We start from the raw sequence: 19,965 nt of genomic DNA on the forward strand, positions 1-19,965 counted from the left end.
TACACAGTAGTGTGGGGGCTTTTAGAGGCCGTTTTAGTTTCTGTTCATATCTACATTAGGAATTCTGTTTGTTTGTTCTCATCATTTTACGCTGAGGATGGATCCATGACACGATAGCTTGACATTATTGATTGGACACATCAGGCTCTCTTTACGGTGTAATGCTTATTACCGGAAAATAATACTGCATCATACTGTGCCATTTATTCCGATAAAATTGTGGCAACCTGCAATGGAGCCTCCATCGGACCTAAGTCTATGTTCAGAAATGCTGCTTCGCAGATTTTGCCAAAAATCCACGGCAAACCCAACGTTCCCTACGTGAGCTCCGCTGCAGCACACATGGCAAGATCGTCATTTGCTGCCGATTTTGTCGGTCTTATAGCTCAATTACATGCACAAAGACCGAGCACCTCATACACATGACACGGAGCACACAGATGGGCATGGTGCAGGTATATTCAGAATTACAACATACTGAAGAACAGAACAAAAAAAACGTATATTACAGGGCGCTGTACACACTACTCCAGGACGGTCACTCCATCCCAGTCTCCTTTTGGTCGTTGTATCGTTTCATACTGGTCTGTGAAAACAAAAATGGGGGATGTGACGTTAGAAAAAAAGGAAACTGCAATCAAATCCAGGCTTTGGGAACGTCGCTGTGTATTATCTGTGGACGCCGGGTAAGAATCTGTTGAACTAAAAAAAAAAGTAAACCCCCTTCCAAATCTCCTGCCGCTCCTGTGCCCCGCTGGTTTCTGTACCAGGCCGACATACTTGCACTAGTTCCCCGTCAGTCTCTGCTTCCTGGCCTTCAGGAGTCCACAGAGGCAGGAGACTTAGAAGGGGCGAGTTTACTTTTTTATTGTGAAGACTTGTATATAGAATTTATTTTAGCCCATTCTAAGTAACAAATCTATAAGAATTGAGGCTGAAATCTACATTTCTTTGTGCAGATTTCTTTAGATTTGCAGTTGAAAATTTCTGCTTCAAAGCCATTATGTGCACGGCTACGTTCCCTCGTTGAGCTTTTGACGTTGCAGATTTTCTGCCCTGTAGTAAAATAAATCACTTGGATTTTTTTTCCCAAAAAATATGCAGCATAAAAAAAAAAAAAAAAAAAAAAAAAAAAAAAAAAAGACACGTGGCTTTCTTCCTGAAATGGCGTCATGGACTTTATTTAGTGTTTGTCGTAACAAAGATGCAAGACCGAACACAGTCCTTGGTTGCGAGAGGCGCCATTATTAGAAGAAGCAGCCTTGTTGTCTAGTCTCATACAATTGTGTCACTTTTTTTTTTTTTGCTCAACTAAAATAAGATTAACCAATTATTGACACAAAGAGCAGCAAGTCCGCTGTTGAAAGACACTCGCATGCTAACACTAAATTCCTTAAAGGGAATCTGTCACCAGAAGTTGCAGGCTTATGTAAATGGCCTGGGTCTGGTCCGATGGGCGGTGTTTGTTCTTCTTTCACCACCCCATCCGTGGCCCCCGTCCGCGATCTTCTCCGGTATTAGAGTAGTTCTCCATAGTTTACGCAGTATGCTTTGCAATCTTGCTTCGCGAACGCACAGTATGCTTTGCCCAACTGCGGGCAAAGCCGATAATCATTACTGCGCATGCGCCGGTACACTATGTCCTGGAAGTATTTCGCTGTGTACCGGCGCACACGCAGTAATGTTTATCGATTTTGCCTGCAGTTGGGCAAAGCATACTGCGCGTGCGCGAAGCAAGATTGCTTTGCGCACGCGCGAACTATGGAGAAGAACTAATCTAATACTGATAGTTTTTCTGATTAGCTATGTCTCTTTCCTCATGTGCAGGCATTGCAGGACCTTAGGTATCCCTGTAGACTGTGAGCCCTCACGGGCAGGATCCCCTCTCCTTATGTACTTGTGTGTCCCTTGTCTTACACTTGTATATTACTCTTGTATATATTACACTTTTCTATATTTCCCCTTTTCACATGTAAAGCACCATGGAATAAATGGCGCTATATAAATGAATAAAAATAATAATAATATTCACGGTTACGACCACTAGCAATTAGCTAAGTAACTGTCACTATATCAATGGTCGTAACCTTGGATACCTCAGGTTCTGCAATGCTGGCATAGGAGGAAAGAGAACAGAGTGAATCAGAAGAACTATACTACAGTATTAATTGGAGGGATTTGCTAATATTATGATTACACCTACCATATATTGAGATACGACCTTGGAGATGGGAATGCACCCTTTAAGTCCCACACATTTATTGTCCCAAGTTCAATGTTAACCTAATAAATTCCCCAACCACTTTGGTTTAGGAAGGGGAATCATCAAAAAGACTCTCACTAGTTAAATAACATTACTAATACAGAGACCGGTGGGGAAACCAGGTCTGGGCCACTAAACCTTGGAGGTTACAGACCCATGAAGAAATACACCAGTAGAGGACATTGCTCCTTCTGCCGTGTTCATACGTGGGGAATTTCTGCTGCAGAAATTGAATAATTCAGCCCAAACAGAGCAGGCAGTGAACCTGTTCGTCTGCAACTTCCCATTAATTCACTACAGAGAGCTCAACAGGAAAATGTGTAAATGATGGTCAAGGACGAGCATTTTCCCAACTGAATGTGGGTCCCGGGTACAGACTGCGGTCTATGAGGAGGGTTGGGATCCCCTGAGAAGACCCAGGAGGAGAAGACCCCTGTAATGTCCATCTGTCCCTTGCACACGGGTCACCATACCTCAAATGTGTTGAGCACATGCTGGCAGGCGTCCATCAGGTCATTAAGTCCTTTTCGAAAGGGCTCCACCGCTGGCAGTCCATCTGGAAGGGGAGAATATGGATAACTCATGTTCCCAGCAGAAGAATATGGTAAAAAGAAATGGAGGGGAGTCAGGATTCTGTAATAGTCACCAGACTTGTGACCCACAGCATTATATTTACAGGGAACCTGTCACCAATTTTCTAGACTATCATCTTAATCAGCACCTGGGCTGCAATCCATAAAGGGGTATGGATGTAACCCCTGACTCCCACTTTATAACCCCACAAAAAAACCTTTACAAATTCTCCCACGCTCAATGTGAGTGGTGTCAGTCCGGTCCACTAGCCGCCCTTTCTGCATTCTCTATCCTTCCTCCTGGCTTCTGATCGACACCTTCTGTGTCATCCAAATAGCTGGGCACACAAAGTGACTGCAGACTTCTCGGTTTTGACCGGACAACCCCTTTAAAGAGGATGTCTCATCTTAATAGGGTAAAATTGCAAAGCATGTACACAACTTTGCAATTTACTTATTATTAACAGAAGGGTTTTAATGTAATGTGTTTACTGCTCATTGCTTCAGTTAAAGGCCACTTCTGCAGTTTATCAGAGGTGGCTGGTCTCCTAGGCAACAAGCGCACAGGTGCACTCTCTCTTCTATAGTAAGCCACTTGCTGCTGGCTCCGGCTAGCTAAAGAGGTCCTATGCTTCTACCCCACTGGACAGTTGAAAACAGTGGTGCCACCATGAAACTGGTCCAAAATGTCAAGAATTCACCGACCACCCCGGAAAGCAAGAAGCCGGGAGGCAGGGGATTGGAGCGCTCCTGAGGATAACACATAGGAAAAGCCCTTTAAATGCATCTTACATAAGAGCTGAAGATCTCCCATTACTTGTGTGCTGCACCCTTGCCCTCAATCGTAGGACCCTTGTTCTTGTGATTGGGAGGGGTCTCATCAGGAGGAATTCCTCCCCCCGATCACACATTTATCACTGTAAGAGGGAGCTCCATTTAACATACAGTCTCTGTATAATATTTCCCTTGATCGCATATCAAATAAATGGACCCCAGAGGACGGAATAAGTGAGAGCAAAACCATTTCCACACCTCATTTTAGGATCTGTGCAGGTTCTCGGTTTCCAGGAGATGAACATATCTCCCCCCTCCGAGACCCATACTGTACCCTTATGTACGTACTTCGTGCCTGGATGCGAAAATTGATTTTGGTTTCTGAAGGATGCGTGATGCTGTATCCACAAAAGTCGACTTCTGGGCTGCAGAAAAGAATAGATATATTATATATACACACACATACTAACCCCATAAGAGCCAGCACAGACAAGAAGGTGGTTCAGGGGGTTCATGAGAAGCCCACTCATGGTTTACTTTTTTTCTGGACAGCACTTTTTGGGCCCGATACAAATAGTGCACATGCAATAATGTTTGTTTGCATTTTTTGCAGTTTTTCATTTGAGCCTTCTTTTTTTTAAGCCTGTCTTATATAACGGTATGTGTTTATAGGTGTTCATCTGATGTTTGGTTTTTTTTATGTTTTTTTATGCCATTGTAGACGGGGTTTGGAGTTTCCAGATATTTTCAGCCAATCACAACTTTTTAAAAAGTCGCCTTTTCTTGCTCAAACGTTCTCCAGTCCCCACTTCGGGATTCATTTTATGTACGCCTCGATTATTAGAACCTTTTTTTGGTCATTTAAGCGGGTCTTAAAACTTTCTAAAAAAAAGGAGCAAATAAAGCATAACCCTTTAAGGACCGCCAATACGTCTTTTAACTGACGTGTGTCAGCTGTACAATATAGCTGACAACTTGCTGCATCAGCCACAATCAGTGTTTGCACAGTCCAAATCTTTTTAACCCCTTATATGCTGCTGTCAATAGTGACATCATCATATAAATGGTTAAAAGAGTGTGGTGTCTCCCTCTTTATCCCAATCGGCACTTTGAGATCACGATTGTGTGGTCCTGATGTTTTCCATGGCAATTCATGACCAAATAGCGGCCTTAGAGTCTGACGGCTGTCGTAAAATGTTCAGAAGCTAGCGGCATTTAGGTGGTAAAAATATACATTTTCATTTCTGTCATGCCACTTTGCATTACTTCCTGAAAATCACCTGAAGGGTTAATAAACTACCTGACTGCAGTTTTCAATATGTCAGGGGGTGCTGTTTTTAAAATGGTATACCTTTTGGGGGGTTTCCAATACATAGGACCCCCAAAGTCACTTCAAACCTGGATAGGTCCCTAAAAAAATTTTTGTAAATTTCCTTGATAAAATGAACAATTACTGCTCCATTTTTAACCCCTTAGGCTGGTTTCACATTAGCGCATTTTATGCGCACGCACGGCCGGGGGTAGCTCCGCCCCCGATCCGGCTCTCTGCCCGGCGTGCCCGCCCCTTGCCTGCAGCGCCGCCTCCTAGCGGACGGCGCACCCTATCTTTAGCATAGGGTGCGCCGATCGTGCGCAGGTCGTGCGCTAGTTGCGCTTTGACCTGCGCTGCGCACTTATGACGGTGCGCCGTGCGCGCCAAAATCCGAAAAGTTCGATTTTGGCGCGCACGGCGCACCGTCAAAAGTGCGCAGCGCAGGTCAAAGCGCAACTAGCGCACGACCTGCGCACGATCGGCGCACCCTATGCTAAAGATAGGGTGCGCCGATCGCAGGCGCCGCTGTGCGCTAGGAGGCGGCGCTACAAGGAAGGGGCGGGCACGCCGGGCAGAGAGCCGGCTCGGGGGCGGAGCTACCCCCGGCCGTGCGCGCGCATAAAATGCGCTAATGTGAAACCAGCCTTAGTGACAGAGCCAGTTTGCAGCTTAATGACCAGGCCAATTTTTACAATTCTGACCACTGTCACTTTATGAGATTATAACTCTGAAACGCTTTAATGGATCCCTCTGATTCTGAGATTGTGACATATTTTACTTTATGTTAGTGGTAAAATTTCTTCGATAAGTCTTGTGTTTATTTATGAAAAAAACAGATATATGGCGAAAATGTTGAAAATTTTGCAATTTTAAAACTTTAAATTTTTATGCCCTTAAATCAGAGAGATATGTCACACAAACGTCTTAATAAATAACATTTCCCACATGTCTACTTTACATCAGCACAATTTTGGATGCAAAATTTTTTTTTTTTTTTAGGAAGTTATAAGGGTTAAAAGTTGACCAGCGATTTCTCATTTTTACAACAAAATTTACAAAACCATTTTTTAGGGACCACATCATATTTAATGTCATTTTGAGGGGTGTACATGACAGAAAATACCCAAAAGTGACACCATTCTAAAAACTAGACCCATCAAGGTGCTCAAAACCACATTCAAGAGGTTTATTAACCCTTTACGTGCTTCACAGGAACTAAAGCAATGTGGAAGGAAAAATTAACATTTCACTTTTTTTTTTTGCGAAAAATTTAATTCAGAACCAATTTTTTTTTTATTTCCACAAGTGTTAAAAGAGAAAATGAAACACAATTTGTTGTGCAATTTCTCCTGAATACTCAGATACCCCATATGTGGGGATAAACCACTTGTTCAGCGCACGGCAGAGTTCGCAAGGGAAGGAGCGCCGTTTGACTTTTTCAACACAGAATTGGCTGGAATTGAGATCGGATGCCATGTTGCGTTTGGAGAGCCCCTGATGTTCCTAAACAGTGGAAACCCCCAACAAGTGACCCCATTTTGGAAACTAGACCCAATAAAGAACTTATCTAGATGTGTGGTGAGCATTTTGAACCTTTAAGTGCTTCACAGAAGTTTATAACATAGAGCCATGCAAATTAAAAATATTTTTTTTTTACTCAAAAATGATTTTTTAGCCCGCTATTTTTTATTTTCACAAGGCTAACAGGAGAAATTGGACCACAAAAGTTTTTGTGAAATTTGTCCTGAGTACGCTGATACCCCATATGTGGGGGGGAACCACTGTTTGGGTGCATGGGAGAGCTTGGAAGGGAAGGAGTGCCATTTTGGAATGCAGACTTTGATGGAATGGTCTGCGGGCGTCATGTTGCGTTTGCAGAGCCCCTGATGTGACTAAACAGTATAAACCCCCCCACAAGTGATCCCATTTTGGAAACTAGACCCCTGAAGGAGCTTATCTAGATGTGTGGTGAGCACTTTGAACCCCCAAGTGCTTCGGAGAAGTTTATAACCCAGAGCCGTGAAAATAAAAAGTCTTTTATTTCCACAAAAGTGATTTTTTAGCCCCCAATTTTTAGACCCCCAAAGTTGGTAAGTAGTGGAAATCCCTCAAACCCTAATACACCCCTAACCCTAATCTCAACTCTAATCCTAATTCGCCCTAACCCTAATTCTAGCCCTAACCCTAGCGGAAAAATGAAAAAAAAATATATTTTCCTTATTTCATTTTGTTTGCCTAACTAAGGGGGTGATAAACGGGGAGGTTATTCACTATTTTTTTTTTATTTTGATCACTATGATAGATTATCATAGTGATCAAAATGAATGAATGGAATCTGCCAGTCGGAGCCGGCAGATTCCCAGCGGGCCAACTGCGGATGCGCCCGCCATAGGACGTCGGCGGGACGCAGGACCACCAGGAGGGGACAGAGGACCACGGAGAGGTACCGGGGGGGGGGGGAAAAAATCGGGGACCCTCTTTCTCTCTCCTCTGATGTGTGATCACATCAGAGGAAAGAGAAATTAAATGCAATATCGCAGGTTTTTTTTTTTTTTTTTTTTAATCATCGCCGTTATAGGGTTAATAACGGTGATCGCAAAAGCGGGGTCGGTAAAAACTGACCCGATTCGTGTTCTCTGGGGTCTCGGCTACCCCCTGCAGCCGAGACCCCGGAGAAAATCCAACACTGGGGGGCGCTATTTACTTACTCCACAGCGCCGTGAAATCACTGCGCTGTGGTTTAAGTACCCTTAATTACCGCCGTTAAAAGGCGTATCGGCGGTCGTTAAGGGATTAAACCTCCTAAAATGCTAATAAAATAACATTTTACAAATGGTACCGATGTAAATCAGGCATGTGGAAAACGTTATTTATTTGTGTTTTTGTGTGGTATGACTACCTGGTTTAAAAGGGATAATAATTCAAAGTTTGAAAATTGCTAATTTTTTAACATTTTTCTCAAATTTCTGATTTTTTTTTTTTATAAATAAAAACAAAACATATTCACCTAAATTTACCACTATCATAAAGTACAATGTGTCATGAAAAAACAGTCTCAAAATCACTGGGATTTGTTTAAGTCTTCCAGAGTTATTACCATACAGTTAGGTCCATATATATTTGGACAGAGACAACATTTTTCTAATTTTGGTTCTAGACATTACCACAATGAATTTTAAATAAAACAATTCAGATGCGGTTGAAGTTCAGACTTTCAGCTTTCATTTGAGGGTATCCACATTAACATTGGATGAAGGGTTTAGGAGTTTCAGCTCCTTAACATGTGCCACCCTGTTTTTTAAAGGGACCAAAAGTAATTGGACAGATTAAATAATTGTAAATAAAATGTTCATTTCTAGTACTTGGTTGAAAACCCTTTGTTGGCAATGACTGCCTGAAGTCTTGAACTCATGGACATCACCAGACGCTGTGTTTCCTCCTCTGTGATGCTCTGCCAGGCCTTCACTGCGGTGGTTTTCAGTTGCTGTTTGTTTGTGGGCCTTTCTGTCTGAAGTTTAGTCTTTAACAAGTGAAATGCATGCTCAATTGGGTTGAGATCAGGTGGCTGACTTGGCCATTCAAGAATATTCCACTTCTTTGCTTTAATAAACTCCTGGGTTGCTTTGGCTTTATGTTTTGGGTCATTGTCCATCTGCAGTATGAAACGACGACCAATCAGTTTGGCTGCATTTGGCTGGATCTGAGCACACAGTATGGCTCTGAATACCTCAGAATTCATTCGGCTGCTTCTGTCCTGTGTCACATCATCAATAAACACTAGTGACCCAGTGCCACTGGCAGCCATGCATGCCCAAGCCATCACACTGCCTCCGCCGTGTTTTACAGATAATAATAATAATAATACTAATAATAATAATAATAATAATAATCTTTATTTATATAGCGCCAACGTATTCCGCAGCGCTTTACAGTTTAACAGTTTCAAAACACAAGTCATAAGTAACAACGCTAACAATACAATAATTAAAGCAAAATAAGACGAAATAAGACGACCCTGCTCGTGAGAGCGTACAATCTACAATGAGGTGAGGGAGATACAGAGTACAGGTGTGTATTTACAATGGTGTATTTACAATGAAGGTCCAGCCATCTTGCGGGAGTGAAGGATGGATAAAGATAGTGAATGGGCTACACACGCACACTTACACAGAGAATGACTGATTAGTGAATGTGATAAGCCGCTCTGAACAGGTGTGTTTTGAGGGAGCGCCTAAAACTATGCAAATTGTGGATAGTCCTGATTTCTTGGGGTACAGCATTCCAGAGGATAGGAGCAGCACGGGAGAAGTCTTGGAGTCGGGAGTGGGAGGTACGGATTAGTGCAGAGGTTAGTCGAAAGTCGTTTGCAGAGCGCAGCGATCGGCTAGGCCGATAGACAGAAATGAGAGAAGAGATGTGTGACATCGGCGGCTATGCCCGCCGATGTCCCTTCTAGAGCAGCGCGCACCGCAGCGTTTCCCTACCTGCGCGCTCCCGTCCGGCCTCGCGCCCGTCATCCACGCTCCCTCACGGCGGCTCCTGGCTTCCGCTCTCTGTCACGCGCTCGCCCCCTCCCGTCCTCTCTCTCCAGCTGTGGGCGGCGCTGAGGGGCTGGCCTGGCGCACGCACTTCCGGGGGCTGGTATATTTCAGGCGTCCTCGCTGTTAGGAGGACGCCTGATGATTGTGTAGCAATCTGGCCCCTACAGTTCGTCTGTAGTTAGTCCTATCTCTGCCTATCCTTCCTGCCTTCCTCTGTGTCGTCCTCCCCGCTCTCCCCAGTCTGTCCAGGCTCTCCTTTTCTTCCATTCCATGTGCCGTCCCCTGTCTCCAGTTCGCCTTGATTCCTCCTCTTGCCATTCCGTATTGAGTCCTTCCCTGAGCCACCTGTCCCTGCTAGTATATCTGTCCGCTGCTTCCCCAGGCCTTTTGTTCGTGGAGCCGTCCCTCTTGGTTCCGGCTGTCGCGCCTCCGTCCTCTGTGGTCCTGCCCCAAACGGTCCCTGTATAGGGGTCGGTCTTCACCTGGCGTGCTCGACCCGGGGGCTCCGGATCCGCGATCCAGAGGGTCCACTCTCTGACATAGTTTTCGTCAGCACTACAAGATGTAAGGGGGTGCCGCACTGTGGAGAGTTTTGTGGGTGAGAACAAGTACTTTGAATTGGATCCTATAATGAATGGGCAGCCAATGTAAGGACTGGCGAAGAGCGGACGCGTCCGAGTACCGATTACCCAGATGGACGATCCTGGCTGCTGCATTGAGTATGGACTGGAGAGGGGATAGTCGAGTGACGGGGAGGCCAATTAATAGAGCGTTGCAGTAATCCAGGCGAGAGTGGATCAATGCAACAGTGAGGGTTTTTGTTGTTTCCATAGTGAGAAAAGGGCGGATTCTAGAGATGTTCTTTAGGTGCAAGCGGCAAGAGCGGGCAAGGGATTGTATATGGGATGTAAAGGAGAGATTGGTGTCAAACATAGCACCCAGACAGCGCACCTGCTGCCGGGGTGTTATTGTGGTACCACCCACGGAGAGGGAAATGTCAGATTTAGGGAGGTTAGTAGACGGCGGGAGCAGAAGAAGTTCAGTTTTGGAGAGGTTGAGTATCAGATAGAGAGCGGACATGATATTGGAGACTGCAGACAGACAGTCACTGGCGTTCTGTAGTACAGCGGGGGTAAGGTCGGGGGAAGACGTGTATAGTTGTGTGTCATCAGCATAAAGATGGTACTGAAAGCCAAATCTGCTGATGGTCTGTCCAATTGGGGCCGTGTAGAGAGAGAAAAGAAGGGGGCCAAGGACTGAGCCCTGAGGTACCCCGACAGCAAGAGGAAGAGGAGATGACGTGGAGCCAGAGAACAAAACACTGAAGGAGCGGTCAGAGAGATAGGAAGAGAACCAGGAGAGTGCAGTGTCCTTTATGCCTAGTGACTGGAGCCTAGAGAGTAGGAGATGGTGGTCAACAGTATCGAAAGCTGCAGATAGGTCAAGAAGAATGAGCAGAGAGTGGTCACCGTTACGTTTTGCTGTCAGAAGGTCATTGGTCACTTTGATGAGTGCAGTTTCAGTCGAATGTAGGGGGCGGAAGCCGGACTGTGAAGGGTCTAGAAGGGAGTGAATGGAGAGGTAACGGGTAAGGCGGGAGTAAACTAGGCGTTCCAAAAGTTTAGAGATGAAGGGGAGATTGGAGACTGGTCTGTAGTTCTTTGTGCAGGATGGGTCGAGAGCAGGTTTCTTTAGTAGTGGAGTAACGATGGCGTGTTTGAAGGAGGATGGGAAAATGCCCGAGGAGAGGGAGAGATTAAAGATTGTAGTTAGGTGGGTTGTGACGACTGGAGAGAGAGACTGGAGGAGATGTGAGGGAATGGGGTCGGTAGTGCATGTAGTCGGACGAGAAGAAGAGAGGAGTCTGAAGACTTCTTCTTCTGTTATGGGATCAAATGTGGAGAGTGAGCCAGGGGAGATGTAGGAAGGGATGGGAGTCACAGCACTTGGTGGTTGGGAGCAGATTTCTTGACGGATATTATCTACTTTTTTCTGTAAAGTGGGAGGCCAGGTCATCAGCACAAATGTCTGTGATAGGGGCTTGTGCTTTTGGCCTGAGGAGGGAGTGAAAAGTGTCAAAAAGTTTCTTGGGGTTGTTGGCTAGTGAGGAGATCAGGGTGGTGAAGTAGGTCTGTTTGGCAAGGTGAAGGGCAGCGTTATAGGTTCTTAACATAAATTTGAAGTGGATGAAGTCTTCTGGTGTGCGGGTTTTTCTCCATAGGCGTTCAGCACTCCTGGAGCATCGCTGGAGAAGTTGAGTTTCCGATGTGAGCCAGGGCTCTTTTACTCTGTGTTTGGAGGTTCTGAGGGTGAGGGGAGCTACTTGGTCAAGGGTGCTTCTAAGAGTGTCATTGTAGTGATGAACAGCCAGATTAGGACAGGAAAGAGGAGATTGGGGACAGAGATGAGTGTAGGGAATCTGAAAGTGTCTGAGGGTTAATAGCTTGTAGATTTCTGACTGTGTGGTAGGTAGGAATGAGCTGGGGTGGGCGAGGATTTGTGAGCGTGAAGGAGAGAATGTTGTGGTCAGAGAGTGGAAGCGGTGAGTTGTTTAGGTGGGAGATTGAACAGAGCCGGCAGAAGACCTGATCAAGGGTGTTACCGTCCTTATGTGTCTCAGAGGTTGAAAGCTGTGAGAGGCCTAGAGAGGTGGTTAGTGATAGAAGCTGGGATGCAGATGTGGAATTAGGGCTGTTAATGGGGATGTTGAAGTCTCCCAGGATGAGGGTTGGTAGTTCTGAGGACATGAAGTGTGGCAGCCAGGCTGAAAAGTGGTCAAGGAAGAGGGTGGGTGAGCCTGGGGGCCGGTATATGACCGCTACCCTGAGGGAGAGGGGACGGAAGAGCCTGATGGTGTGGACCTCAAAAGAAGGGAATAAGAGTGATGGGACTGGGGGGATGACCTGGAAAGTGCATTGTGGGGACAGGAGTATGCCAACTCCACCACCAGGTCTGTTTGTGGGTCTCGGGGAGTGAGAGAATTGTAAGCCACCATAGGAAATGGCAGGAGGAGAGACAGTGTCAGAATCCTGAATCCAGGTTTCAGTGAGGGCCAACAGATTAAGAGAGTTGTTCAGAAAGTAGTTGTGTAGGAAAGGAAGCTTGTTACAAGCAGACCGTGGATTCCAGAGGGCACAATTAAAAGATTGAGATGAGGGAGTGCAAGTAATGTTAATCAGATTATTGTGGTTTCGATATGAGGTAGGGTAGGGGTCGAGGTTGGGGGATGGTGGACCAGGGTTGGGGGAGATGTCCCCTGAAATCAGTAGGAGAAGGAAGATAAAGAGCCAATAGTTGTTGGAGTTGTAAGTAGTTTTTTTCTGCGATGTGTTTGGGCAAGATGGGCTGAGGTTTCTCAGGAAGGTGAGGAGTGTGTGGGAGCTGTACATGGGAGAGGGAAGTATAGAGGGGCTGATGTGTATGAGTCGTGATGGAGGGGGGATAGGGTGATGAATGTGGATGGCAAGGGAACACAGGAGGATAAAAATAAAGCACATGGTTAAAGGGGAAGGCAAGGTGTGGGTTACCTGACTCCTGCCCTGACTAACTACCATGTATAACTGCCGTTTTGCTGGATGCTTATCTTCTGTGATGCTTTGCTTATGGGATGCTTGCGTGCTGTACCCCACACTGCGTGCTTCCCCTTAGCAACTACTACATATATAGGCCACACTACAGGGTCAGGAGAGAGGGATTGTGGGAGATGGTTGGGTATAATTTGGCAGCTGGGGCCAGCACACCAGGGGATGGTTAGATGATCAAAGGCACTAGACCAAGATGTGGCAAAATGCTATAGCACCTTCCACCTGATAAGATCTAGAAAGGCCCCAGTCACAGATCTAAAGCAGTAAGTATTACATACAGTGCAACAAATGAATTATACCAAAGCTTTAGCAAGCACATTTAAATATGTAGCAAAATGGTCAAGCAGCAGAAGTATGGAGTTGTACCATTTGGATATATTACAGCAGAAAAATAGAGGCAGCAGAGGTGGGAAGTTGTATCATTCAGGCTGCTTGCTGGCAGTGAATGGAGTAAATACATGCAGGGTGGCTCAGTTGATTACCATTTGGATATATTACAGCAGAGAAATAGAGGCAGCAGAGGTGGGAAGTTGTATCATTCAGTCTGCTTGCTGGCAGTGAATGGAGTAAATACATGCAGGGTGGCTCAGTTGATTACCATTTGGATATATTACAGCAGAGAAATAGAGGCAGCAGAGGTGGGAAGTTGTATCATTCAGGCTGCTTGCTGGCAGTGAATGGAGTAAATACATGCAGGGTGGCTCAGTTGATTACCTGTGTGAAGAGAGAAGATGAATGTTAATTCCATGCCATGTATAACTGCTGTTTTGCTGGATGCTTATCTTCTGTGATGCTTTGCTTATGGGATGCTTGTGTGCTGTACCCCACACTGCAGCTGATGTGGTATGCTTTGGATCATGAGCTGTACCACGTCTTCGCCATACTTTTCTCTTTCCAGCATTCTGGTAGAGGTTGATCTTGGTTTCATCTGTCCAAAGAATGTTCTTCCAGAACTGTGCTGGCTTTTTTAGATGTTTTTCAGCCAAGTCCAGTCTAGCCTTTTGATTCTTGATGCTTATGAGTGGCTTGCACCGTGCAGTGAACCCCCTCTGTATTTATTTTCATGCAGTCTTCTCTTTATGGTAGATTTGGATATTGATACGCCTACCTCCTGGAGAGTGTTGCTCACTTGGTTGGCTGTTGTGAAGGGGTTTCTCTTCACCATGGAGACTATTCTGCGATCATCCACCACTGTTGTCTTCCGTGGGCGCCCAGGTCTTTTGCATTGATGAGTTCACCAGTGCTTTCTTTCTTTCTCAAGATGTACCAAACTGTAGATTTTGCCACTCCTAATGTTGTAGCAATTTCTCGGATGGGTTTTTTCTGTTTTTGCAGCTTAAGGATGGCTTGTTTCACCTGCATGGAGAGCTCCTTTGACCGCATGTTTCCTTCACAGCAAAACCTTCCAAATGCAAGCACCACACCTCAAATCAACTCCAGGCCTTTTATCTGCTTAATTGAGAATGACATAACGAAAGGGATAGCCCACACCTGTCCATGAAATAGCCTTGGAGTCAGTTGTCCAATTACTTTTGGTCCCTTTAAAAACAGGGTGGCACATGTTAAGGAGCTGAAACTCCTGAACCCTTCATCCAATGTTAATGTGGATACCCTCAAATGAAAGCTGAAAGTCTGAACTTAACTGCATCTGAATTGTTTTGTTTAAAATTCATTGTGGTAATGTCTAGAACCGAAATTAGAAAAATGTTGTCTCCAAATATATATGGACCTGACTGTATATATTAGCACTGGTCAGATTTGAAACATTTGGCTCCGTCACTAAGGTGTTAAAGACAAAAATAAAAAGCACTTTGGATTTTTGGAGCAAAACTCAAGAGACAAGTCTACTATTTTGAAGAATTTGGAGCAAAATACATCTTCAAGATTAAAAAAAAAAAAAGGACTTAAAGGGAATCTGTCACCCTTTTTTTCGGCTTGCAGCTGCCGGCATAGACATCGGGGGCTTATCTACAGCATTCTGTAATGCTGTAGATAAGCCTCCGATGTAACCTGAAAGATAAGAAAAGCACATTATATTATACTCACCAGGGTGGGCGGTCTGGTCCGGTGGGCGTTGCGATCCGGTCCGACGCCTCCCTTCTTCATACGATTTCTGTCCTCTTCTCCTGACTTGTAATGGCTGCGGCGCAAGCGCACTGCTCTGCCCTGTTGAGGGCAGAGCAGAATTCTGCAGTGCGCAGGTGCCGGACCTCTCCCAACGCCTGCGCACTGCAGGACTCTGCTCTCAACAGGGCAGAGCAGTGCGCTTGCGCCGCAGCCATTACAGGACGGGAGAAGAGGACGGCATCGTATGAAGATGGGAGGCGTCGGACCGGATCGCAACGCCCACCGGACCGGACCGCCCACCCTGGTGAGTATAATATAACGTGTTTTTCTTATCTTTCAGGTTACATCGGAGGCTTATCTACAGCATTACAAAATGCCGGCAGCTGTAAGCCGAAAAAAAAAAGGGTGACAGATTCCCTTTAAGAAAAAAAAAATCCACTCAAATGCACTTTGGGGAAACGTACTGTACATTACCATTGCATTTATAAGAATTATGTTTGCAAAAATACAATTCTTCACTTTTATTTTTACCTTTTTCTTTAGGGTTATACACCAGTTAGAAGAGGTGGTTTACATTAATTGTACTTACTGTTATGGTTGTGACAATTAGAACTGTGTATATTTCTTCGCTGTAGTATTTGTCTATATGACAAAACAGCTGACATGTGCCGGGAAAGATGTGGGCCTTCAAAGGAAGGGTGTCAGACATCGGCGTACATTTATGCCCAATGTCGGAAAGGGGTTAAAATGGATCTGCATTCCACAATATAGACTGTACACATCATAAAATAGATCCGAGACCAGATGAAGCTGGTGTACTTACTTTTGGAAATCCACCTCTAAATGGATGTATCATTCTGATATTAAGATTAGCATACGAAAAAGCGAAGAAAAACTCATGTCTATTCAATCTGACCAGCTTACTGACTGAAAGCTGCAGCTTTTAATGTGCAGGGCAATATGTCAGCAGCAGCAGGCAGGATGGACACTGAAGAGCTGTCAATTAGTCTAGTTAGGTGGCCATTCAGCAGCATGGGAGGGGAAAATGAGGATCTACGAATCAGGCTAGGTGGGTGAGATTAAACAACAGGGAGGTGTATAGCGAGGAGCTGTCAATCAGGCTAAGTGGGTGGAGAACCAGCAGGAAGTGCCCGACGAGAAATGGACCCGGCCGATCTCGCGCGATAACCAGCAGGGGAGCCGGTAAGTATCACACATAGCGATATCGCTACTGCGTCACAAAATCGGTGACGCTTTAGCGATATCGCTATATGTAAAACCCCCTTGAGTGGAGATTGAGCAGAGGCAGGGGGATGGTGAGGAGCTGTCAATCAGGCTAAGTGGGCAGAGAGTCAGCAGCAGGACGGAGGGGGACAGTGAGCTTTCATTTAGGCTAAAGGGGGTTTTACATATAGCGATATCGCTATAACGTTACCGATTTTGTGACGCAGCAGCGATATTGCTAGCGATATCGCTATGTGTGATACTTACCTCCGACCGGCTCCCCCGCTGTCCATCGCTGATCGCGCGATATCGGCCTGGTCCATTTCTCGTCGGGCGCTTCCTGCTGTGTGAGACGAGCGACGCTGGACGCAGGCGGGAGGACGTCTGGATCGCTGTGTGTGAAAGGTGAGTATCGTGCGCTGCGCCGCTACATCGCTGTGAGATCTGCCTGTGTGGCAGCTCACTAGCGACCACTTAGCGATGCACCAGGGATCCTGACCGGGTCGGATCGTGGTTGGGATCGCTGGTGCATCGCTAAATGTAAAGGGGCCTTAAGTGAGCGGAGATTGAGCAGATACTGGGGTGGTGGTGAGGAGCTGTCAATCAGGCAAGGTGGGTGGAGAGTCAGCAGCAGGGCGTGAACAGTGACCAACTATCAATCAGGCTACAAGAGTCACAATTCAACAGCAGCAGGGAAGAGGGACAGTGAGAAGCTGTCAGTTAGGCTGGGCAGGAGGAGAATGAGGTTAATCTTGCATAAAAGGGTTATATGGCCAATCTAACAGATTTCCAAGTGCACCAGCCTCATTATCAGTAATGTATGCAGTCTGCATTGTGCAGTCAAGTGACAGATCCTCTTTAAAACTCTAAAATTGATGAAAAAAAAATCCTCTACCTGTTTTTGTACTTGTTCACCTACTTTTTCATGATCATATAGCGTAAAGCATTTCCCAATGTGTGATCTTCCTCGTGTAGCACAAAGGTCACGCAGGACTCGTCTGTCCCGTTACCCTGGACCTGAAAAGGGGACAAAATAAAAAGTACTCATCAGGGATTAACTGTTGTCTGGCGCCACCTGGTGCCTAGGTTATGTAATCGCACAGTGCTGCATTGACAGTCACTTACAAGATGATCAGTTACCTGTGAACATGCACATTAGGACACGATACCGCATAGCCCCCCAAGCTGTACTTACACATCGGCACCATAAGTCCCAATGAAGTCTCCATATAGCAGAGATCTCTGTTCTTTAAAGGAGCTGGATGACATCACAACCATGCTTATGTGACCTGGGAGAACATACAATGTGCTAGAAAGAAGCTGCGCATGCGCGACTCTAGAGTACCCTTTAATGACATGTAGGAAGCTCATGTTTTCTGCTCCCGGTCTCACAGTTCACGCCATGTAAGTGCGCACAGCACAGCAGCGATAATTACCATCTCCAGCACCGGCTTCTTCTCCTCTCCCGCAGCCATGCCGTCCGAACTAGTGATGTGTCGTTCGTGAACGATCCGATACAAAGAGCCGGCTCCCTGCTGTGAACGAAATGAGCCGGCTCTGCAGGGTGAACGAGCCGGTTTTTTTCCTGCCGCCTCAGCTGCTTATCAGACCCAGCTTACTGAATCCTGACTGTGACTCATCTGGGGGAGGAGCGGTCAGGAGAGGAGGAGATGAGAATAAATGCAGGGGAGTTAACCCTTCAGTCCCAAATATACACTGCCCGTTCCTCCATGGCATATATGGTGTGTGACTGTGTGTGAGAGGAGGGACGCAGCACATTGTCATCATCATCTGCACTGACCTGTGCGTTACCTTTAGTCCCCAATAAAGCTCCACTTTCCTGTCCCCTCATCCCTGGCGTATACATACAGTATATGTTGTGTGTAGGAGAGACGCAGCACATTGTTTGGTATATCATCTTCTCATAGCATTAGGCCGGGTTCACATTGCGTTTATGGCCCTGCGGTCAGCGGGATCCGTTACATAGCGGCACTAACGCTGTAACGGATGAGGTAACGCCCCCATTGGCCGCAAAGCTACTAACGCATCCAAAATCGGCCTGATGCGTTACTTCATGACGTCCCCTGGAGCGCGGTCTGCAGCATTTGTTGGGGGCGCCATGAAGTAACGTATCAGGCTGATTTTGGATGTGTTAGTAGCATTGCGGCCAATGGGGGCGCTACCTCATCCGTTACAGCGTTAGTGCCGCTATGTAACGATCCCGTGGATCGCAGGGCCAGGAGGATTCAGGACAACACTACAGGGAGGAGGACAGACGGCGGCAGGTGTTGCTGCTAACGGCTCACACTCACTTGTGAGGGACGCTCGTGATTCTTGTGCGAGTCTCACGCATGGAAACCCGGCACTGCCGCCAGCACTCGGACCGGAGCGTGTGGTTACATGTACTTCTATGCAGTCACCCCCTCTGGTCCCAGTGCCGGCAGTGCCGGGTTTCCATGTGAGAGTCTCTCACTAGTGAGTATGAGCCCTAAGGGGAGGGGAAGGAATGTAAAGAGATTTTAGGTAAAACCTGTGGAGAGATCCCGGGCCAGCCCCAGTCATTATATAGGGTTACGCTGGTGTCACACTTGCATATCTTGGCTGCACACGGATCCGTTTTCGTCTCCATTGACTTTCAGTGGTGACGGATGGGACTGTGCATCCAGTTGTCACCGTTTTCCCACAGATCGCTGTCTGCATATTTTATCAGATGCACAAAAACGCAACTTGTTACAGTTTTGTGTCATCTGAAAAACACGCAGCACAGGGCGACGCACGGATCCGCAGCTACACGTCTGGAATTAACATGGTGCTCTATGGAGCACGGATCCAGGACAACACGGGTCCAGGACAACACGGATCCATGTGCTTCCATGTGCAGGGATCCGTTCTGCGGCACTGAGCATGGTCGGAAGCGAGGGATGTGCTGTATGGGACCAGTGTGCAGACATAATATAGACTATGTCCGCACGCTGCTCTGTCATACAGTGATCTTTCCTGCCTCACTAGAAGGGCTTGTGCCCTGTGCTATGCTGTGGTAATGATAATAAAATGTATTGGGAGCATGTATATGACATGGGGGCAGCTGGTTAGGGGCTACATGAGTGGGGCTGCATTCACACTAGTGCAGGGGCGGACATAGACTGTAGTGGGCCCCTGTGCAAGAAATTTTTCCGGGGCCCCCCCTTCATAGGGCAACAAAGTTATTTGCTATTTGTTATCTAATATTGAGTCTATGCAGGGCTGGATATAATATCTGTATAGAATATAATGCAGTCCCCCCCATATAGTATAATGCAGCCCCTCCATAGAATATATGGCAACCCCCTCATAGGATATAATGCAGCCCCTTATATAGTATAACGTAGCCCTCATAGAATATAATAAATATAATACAGCCCCTCTATAGAATATAATGTAGCTCCAAATAGAATATAATACAGCACACCTCCCCATAGAATATAATGTAGCCCCCCATATTATATAACACAGCCTCCCTTTATAGAATATAACGTAAAATGTACCCCCATGATAAATAACACAGCCGCATAGTGTATAGCCCAGCAACACATGGTATACAACCCACCATGGTATATAGCCCACCATGGTATAATACAGCCCAGCATGG

General features: G+C 46.1%; 1 protein-coding gene across 1 annotated transcript; it reads right to left on the bottom strand.

The window, feature by feature from the left end:
* Positions 1-441: 441 nt before the first annotated feature.
* Positions 442-17,993, bottom strand: LOC141048066 (DNA-directed RNA polymerases I and III subunit RPAC2-like). The gene is made up of 5 exons (XM_073543426.1): positions 17,774-17,993; positions 17,257-17,354; positions 3,958-4,034; positions 2,737-2,819; positions 442-586 (listed from the first exon to the last, which is right to left on the bottom strand). Exons 1-5 carry the CDS (start codon positions 17,810-17,812, stop codon positions 539-541), a joined length of 345 nt encoding a protein of 114 aa, XP_073399527.1. The 5' UTR covers positions 17,813-17,993; the 3' UTR covers positions 442-538.
* Positions 17,994-19,965: the final 1,972 nt, after the last annotated feature.

This window comes from Dendrobates tinctorius, unplaced genomic scaffold, assembly GCF_039654945.1.
Source record: "Dendrobates tinctorius isolate UK_male_01 unplaced genomic scaffold, ASM3965494v1 ptg000133l, whole genome shotgun sequence".
Taxonomy (NCBI): domain Eukaryota; kingdom Metazoa; phylum Chordata; class Amphibia; order Anura; family Dendrobatidae; genus Dendrobates; species Dendrobates tinctorius.

Coding starts and splice junctions, on each gene's coding strand:
- LOC141048066 (XM_073543426.1), bottom strand. CDS start 17,812: ATGGCTGCGGGAGAGGAGAAGAAGCCGGTGCTGGAGATG. Junction 17,355..17,773: donor AGAAGCCGGTGCTGGAGATG/GTAATTATCGCT, acceptor TCCCCTTTTCAG/GTCCAGGGTAACGGGACAGA. Junction 4,035..17,256: donor CGCTATATGATCATGAAAAA/GTAGGTGAACAA, acceptor TCTTTTCTGCAG/CCCAGAAGTCGACTTTTGTG.